Source organism: Atta cephalotes (assembly GCF_000143395.1).
Source record: "Atta cephalotes unplaced genomic scaffold scaffold00022, whole genome shotgun sequence".
Taxonomy (NCBI): domain Eukaryota; kingdom Metazoa; phylum Arthropoda; class Insecta; order Hymenoptera; family Formicidae; genus Atta; species Atta cephalotes.
This window is the reverse complement of record NW_012130086.1, coordinates 1,593,775-1,601,127: the sequence shown is the minus strand read 5'-3', so window position 1 is coordinate 1,601,127 and position 7,353 is coordinate 1,593,775. Positions and strand designations below refer to the sequence as shown.

At 35.9% G+C, this 7,353-nt stretch overlaps 1 protein-coding gene across 1 annotated transcript in view; it reads right to left on the bottom strand.

Moving 5' to 3' along the window:
* The window catches only part of LOC105619532 (solute carrier organic anion transporter family member 4A1), a 17,312-nt gene that overhangs the window by 1,854 nt on the left and 8,105 nt on the right, over window positions 1–7,353 (bottom strand). Inside the window, exons 2-7 of the mRNA XM_012201050.1 lie at window positions 5,454–5,673; window positions 3,858–4,026; window positions 3,283–3,421; window positions 2,755–2,932; window positions 2,575–2,677; window positions 57–178 (exon numbers count right to left, since the gene is read on the bottom strand). Of these exons, the coding sequence (XP_012056440.1) occupies window positions 57–178; window positions 2,575–2,677; window positions 2,755–2,932; window positions 3,283–3,421; window positions 3,858–4,026; window positions 5,454–5,673 (931 nt within the window). The remainder of the gene's footprint in view (window positions 1–56; window positions 179–2,574; window positions 2,678–2,754; window positions 2,933–3,282; window positions 3,422–3,857; window positions 4,027–5,453; window positions 5,674–7,353) is intronic.

Here is a 7,353-nt window from a genome sequence, read left to right as displayed (position 1 = left end):
CTTCTAAGTTTATTTAATTATTATTATTCCATCTAAAAACATAGAAAAGATCGTACCGGGTAAAACTGCCGGAAATGCCAAAACTGGTATCGCGATGACGAAGCATATGACAGCAGCTGCCAAAAAACCGATCCACCATGCACCAACCCAGACATTACTATCAGAAGTTAACCCAATCCTAAAATTCAATGGTTTTAGGATGCAATAGATTTTCAATGAAACATATGCCTTTGGAAATATATTTAGAATTTCCATATAGATCTCAGGATTCTATTTCAAGTTTCCTTTAATGGATGTAAGTTGAACGAAACTAGAACACCGATTAATTTCTTTCATTTTTATCTCGGTTGAATGAAAAAAAAAAACATCTGACCGATTTTTCTTCGTCGGAAAAAGATCTGATCTGAAGGATTACTCCGAGCGCATTTGTAAAGTACTTACATATTCTCATTTAACTTTTTGTCTAATTTGGCAATCCTAATTTCGGGTAATTAGAAATTCTCGATTGACAAAGTTTCTCGTAACTTCTTTGATTAATCACCAGTACGAGATGCAGTGAACGCTCCTTTTGCATGACTTCGACATTAATGACATGATTATTTAACTGAATAAAAGTAATTTTGCTAAAATTTTCAATATATGAAAAATATATAATTGTAAGAATGTATAATTGTCGATTAATAAAAAAATATAATGAAAGAAGACCATCTTTTTACAGAATTTTAACAGAACTTTAACAGATGGAAAAGAATTTCTTGTTGAGTATACTATAGTTTCTAGAATGACATATTTTATATAATTAAAGTGAAAAAAAATCATATATTATTCTCATAAATATTAATAACATAAAGGATTGCTGTTAAATATTTTGATAAATATTAATTGTGTTTATTGAGTATGAGTGTTTATTAAGTAATTCACTTGATCCAGTGAAATTATGGAAATATATTGATAATGCTAATTTTCTCAAAGGTAATAAATACGATAAATACGATAGTGAATGGAATGCCTGATATGGTAGAATCGATACTTGATCTAAGAAAAGGAATAATTTGTATAACGGTCGGAAACTATTACTAAAGAAACGGCACGCGAGGGAAGCTATAATGTAACTTATTACAGGAAGGAACTTGAAAGTGAGAAAGCGGAAAAGTGCACGTAGAAAAGTCATTCGTTTCAACCGGCTCGAGGCCAGCTACATCTGCTGCTGCTGCTGCTGCATCTCCGGCGAAACTTTTCATTTACCTGCGAAATTAAACGCGGCGCATGCACGACCGACTCTCACGTGGAGCGATAGAAGAGCCGCACCTATTACACGAATAATTTCACCTTACATTTGTCTTTTTTCTTGAAGAATCTCGTTTCTCGTAAAAGAGAAAAGATGTAATTGTAACCGCAGCAGTGCGATTATAGAGACGCATCGCGATTTACGTCTCGTTCCTATTTCATGTATATAAGATTTTTAGATATATGCATGTGAGTACGAAAAAATATGTGAAAAAAAAATTATTTTCTCGCCTAACGATTAATTTGATTCTCACGTGGTACAGAATGACTCAACGGTCGATGAAAGGGTGCGTAGTTGGGAAAGGGCTCACAGGGAGGCGAGTAGACAAATGGAACTTGATTGTGTCCTAAGTGCTGGGGGGATGAGCCAACAATTTTGAAGGGTAATATCGGCGTGTCACATCGTCAAACACTGGTTCGCCACTTGACATTTTCCCCATGGGATATACTGTATATCAGTAGAGTTACACGCACTATTAATCTCGGCCCATTATACGCTCTAATGATCTTGGGAAATATTTTTAACGGCAACGGTGCATTAAAGGAGCAGTGTCTCTTTGTGTTTTCATACCTCTTGGCTAAATATGTTTCTTTTTTTTTTTGGAAGAGGAAATATCGAATATGTGACAATACAACCAAACCGCTACCATCGTTTTGATAATTATTTTTGAAAATTAGCTAATCGGATCAGAGCGTTCGGTTGCACGCTCACCCTTGCTTTATTTAATCGACGCTTTATTACTGGGAGATCATTTTACTATTAATATCGAATTCCATACAAACGACCAATATACGCACATCATCCGAATACTAGTGGCGAAATGACGAATATGCACATTTGCATACCATCAGATCGGCGAGTTATTCCGTTCGAAACCGCGCGTTGACACACGCATTTTTGTGTCCGTATACACCCACAATACATGTCCTCGTGTATATTCCGTCGGAGAGATAGATGCGAACGACCGATAAATCCTCGCGAGAATTTAATAAAGTTGCCGCTGACGCGCGACTAAACGTTCCCGCATGTTATCAGGAAAAAAAAGGGGAAAATGCGTTTAGCCTGACAACGGAAAGAAACGAATTCCGATGCCAACACCGTTGCACGTTTCTCCCTTTCTTCGTTCGGCGCACACCGTACTATGCATTACAAATAAAATATCCATCACTCCTGTTTCATTGTCTTCCCGCGCGGAAATAAAGATGTCTGATTTATTTTTTAAAAATAACAGGAAACAGCCGCGCGCGTTTGGAAAAATCAATCTATTTAAATATTTAAATACTTACGTTGAGGAGTCCACTGTGAGAAAGTCTGTGTAAATTTTCAGTAGTTCGCCACCGACAACATAGCCTAGCGCGGGTCCTATTATAGCCATAGTATAATAAACACCTAACACACAATACATTTTTTATTAATATCGATTGAGAAAAAAATTGATATATTTGTGCTGCTTATACGGATCTTACCTAAATATACCGAAGACATCTTCTTCGAAACATTTTCGTCTAAATATGTAACCCCGAGCGTATAAAAGGGTGCCGCACCGGCGCCATGTAACAGCTGAGCTACCAGAAATATGGTTAAGTACACGCCACTGTAAGGCTCTAGGTCCGCTTGAACGGTAGATTGATCCATGCAGGATATCTGAGTGGCCGAAATAATGATAAATCTGGCGTCGCCGGTTCACTAGGCAAACTACATAAATAGAAGTGGGAAATCGAGAAAAGCACGGTATTACAAACAAGTTTCGATTAGTCACGCACGCATTGAATTATGCATTGTGTTTATTATCGATTGTGATGTAAATTTCGTTTAGGAGTCTAACGAGAGAATTTAACGTGTGTACGTTGCAATATAACCGTGTTGTTATTAAAAGGTGTTACGGGACAAGCCAATGTTTCGATTAAACTTGTCACGTTGTGATAAAGTAAACCGGATATGTAAATGAAGAATTTTAATTTTACATTTCTATAGTAATTAATTTACTAGCTTACCGAATGGCTCGATATATTAGTGACACTTTGGCATATGTTGTCTGTTTGCTGACCTCCTTTATACGGTCCGGCAAGATAATGCGGAGATGCAAACAGCAGGCTACCTATACCTAAGACTAGAACTCCTATGCCGATATACCTACGACATTCCAGAACATCTGATTGAAATAGGAAATAAATTAAGCACTGCAAAATTAATTCTAGATTTTTATACTTTCAAGGATACATTGGAATAAGAAGGACCATACGCTCAGTGCGTATTGTTTGGCAAGTGCTAGCTTAAATTCTTTTTTTTTTAATTGGATAAAATAATTTTTTAGGAACGTCAAAACGTCAAACTCAATATTTCTACCTGAGATTTAAGATCTTCAGAAAGGTTATCGATTGTCGATTACAAGGGCGAGGGTTCCGAGACGGTACCGTAGCAAAGAAACGCGACTAACATCGACGGGATTAACATCGACAGTGTCGAACGAACTGGCGTTAAGATTAATATTTATGAGAGTCGTCGTATAGAACCGATATTGATATTAATATTAATGTGTAATGGCGCGACACGGTATACATATGCGTACCTTGGTTTCGATGCTTTCGCACGGCCGCCAAGATAGCTTACTGGTATGAGAAGAAGAAAACTAGCTATATCGTATCCACCCGCTATCAAGCCAGTCTCCGACGATTTTAATCCAAATCTCCTCTCTATCGTCGTTATGACGACATTTACAAAACCATTCACGACCATTCCTGAAACAATGAAAATACTTGTATATTATGTATATGTATGATGCATAACCAATACCGTGATAGCTCCATTCATTATCTATATAAGCAAACTTACGCTGCTCGAAACCGATAATTTATTTTAAAATTAAAAGATAATTTTGTGACCATTAAAAAATTTTATAAATATTATAATTACAAATTATCATAAACGACTTTTTAATAAACATAATGATATGTAAATATATGTTGTTGTGATATACATATATTTGCACACTGTTGAGAATTTAATGTACATAAACGTTGGTTTTTTAAATCTCTATTAAAGGAACACAGAATAAATGGCTCTCTTAGGATGCATCTAATAGACGTATTTTAATCCCAAAGAATCACCTCTGGCGAGAGGAAATACGTATTTCATTGTAATATATTTTAATATTTTACCAAAAATATAACGAATTTTATCAAAAATAATTTCTTGATTGGCAAGTTTACGTATTTTTCAACGATTGATAAATATTTTTAAATTTTCCCTTTTTATTATCAAATGCATTATTCCTTCCGATATATTAAGCTATTCTTGTTAACACGAACTATACATATTAATCGGATAATTTTCTCGTTATCGTCAATCATCACCCCCTTCGAGCTTATTTTCACGTAGAAGCATCAAAATTGCGGATAACGTATGACAGCGTTGTTGCGCGACAACATCTCATTGTATTAAATATTATCAAGGAATTATGTTTCTCACAAAGATGCGACTTTTTTTTTTGTTCGCTCTTTTTTTATAATAAGAGTTTGCGAAGCGATGAAAAAATGAATATGAAAATATTCGCATCCCTAACACTCGCGTCTAATCTCGGAGAGAAAGTTAACGCTTCGCGCACTAATGCTAACTGACAAACTCGAAAGGAGGAACTGAGAAATATTACATTAGTGCAAAAGCTGTCTGTCAAATGAAGTTTAAAAGAATTTCAGTAAAAAAATATAGCGAAATTGCCACTAGCAACATTGGTTTCAATGCACTATTTTCCAATAAAAATATTTTTATTTATTCAGAAACTTTTTAAACAATCTATATTACTGTTAATAAAAAAATTTTTATTTATTTAAAAACCTTTTCAATTACTTTTTAAAAAAGCTCTGAATTTTTTAATTGAATAAATTTAACGGAAAAATTACAAATTTTTTGCATTAATCTAACATATTAACTGACTAGCGTTTTCATAACATTATTGTTATTGAAAATTTGTTTTTATTAACATCAATATCTAACAACTATCTAGCAACAATATCTAACATATTAACTGACTGGCGTTTTCATAACATTGTTGTTATTGAAAATTTGTTTTTAGACAGCATTAATAAGTTTATTGACGATTTTTTGCAGCGAAGCCCCACGTCGCGCCGAGTGAATTACCATACGAAAAGTTATCAAAACTACGTACCTTGCATCGCCCCAGCCCAACACAGCCAGAAAAGCGCCCATTTCGCAGTGCGAAATTTCTGCAAATAAATTGGCCTGAACCAGAACCAACCGCATTTCAGATTGTCCGCGGTTCTATCCGTCTCCTTCGGAATTTCCGACTTTATTTCCGGTTTTCTCGGGCCATCCCCAAACTGTTCCGGGAAACTAGACAGGGTCTCGTGCATGTCCGGCACCCCCGACTGTAAATTACATCAGCGAAGATTTATCTCTATCACTTTGGATATAAATAATACATATTGCATATTGCACTTCGTTCCAATATACGCCAGCGTTCTCCTTGCCAGTCTTATAAAATACGATATGCAAAATAAATGACAAAGTGGTAACGGTAAATTCAACGAACTCGCATGCGGCGTGTGCAAAACGATATGATTGTCTCTAACAATAAATAGAAGAGAGAATATGCTATAATCTCTGTGACCTACAGTCTCGAGTGATAGCTGTCTACAAGCGTTTCATTCCATATGCTGATGTTACAAACCAAATATTAGCCGGACATTGTGTTTTCTTTCTTTATTTTTTTCGACTCTCCTTGTAAATCGCGACAGTATATTAAAAAATACAAAATCGATTGCAACATCATATCAAACGATACTCACGCTGAATGTGAACTTATCCCTCATAATTATCGACAATTTCCACGAAGCGTGGCAAGAATCTATAAATTCCACTTAGCTTCCACTTCTTTATCTTAAATCTTTCGATAACAATCGATCGTAAAAATATGGTCTCTAAATATTTAGTAACGAATATTTTACTAATACTTCAATGTTCGTCTCATTAGATAGAAACCATTTCCACTCAATTGCGATCAGAGATCGCAATTTTCTTTTCGAAAAAGATGTCAGCTTGCTGATAAGAAATTTTCAATGATAAATTTTACTTTATCAATTAACAGAAATAAGCAGCGATTAATTCATCGCGCTGTCTCTAACTTTTTACACCTGATGGAAAGTTTGTTTGTTCAATGACGAGTATTATTGTCTTCAAAGAATTATTATTTGCATTTTCCATCTTGTACCCTTTTTTTTCCCTCACCTCTCTTTTCCTTTTCTCGCTCTTTCTCTTTTTCTTTCTTTTTCTCTCTGTCTCTCTCTCTCTCTTTCTCCCTCTTTCTTTTATTGTTAGTTTCTATTTGTAAAGCTTTAATTACAATTTCCTCAACCGGCAAAAACTTGCCGATAGTAAAATATACATCATTCCATCAAACTGTATCAAACACGAAGCTCCGACTCGTTGAACTCGTCAATTTCGATTTCCGTGTAATCGAAGGCCAATCGAAAAATAGCGCACTTTTCCCGATACGATTTCCACGACCGCGATTTTATCGTTTACGTCGCATTTTATCGTTTGCAATATCGCGATCCACGATTTATTTCTCGATTTATTTCTCACCGGTTCTGATTGATACTCCGAGTAGATTTTCGTATTGTAAAAAAATGTATTGCAGTGAAGATATTTCGTTACACCTTCATGAAAAAATGATTATGAAAATTTAAATAAATCCGTTAATATATATCTAATTTTACTCGTCTTTTACACGTTCGCGGTCATTCTCAGTCGTTAAAAATTGGAGCTAAGGAACACGTAGCGGCTAAGAGCGCGCATCGCACGCGACTGAACTCTGAAGTCCGCACCCACGCTCCAAGCTCGCGCTCGCGCTTCTGCTCTCACAGTTTTCCCCGTTAAACGTAGTGTAGGTAACTCTCCCCTCCCCCCCCCTCTCCCTCCCTCCCTCCCTCCCTCTGTTTCCCCTCCCTTTTCTCTCTCTCATTCTATCTCTCTGCTATCAACCCATCACCTGCTTTTATCACAGACATACCTTTTCTCCTACCCCATCTCTCTCTCTCTCTCTCTCT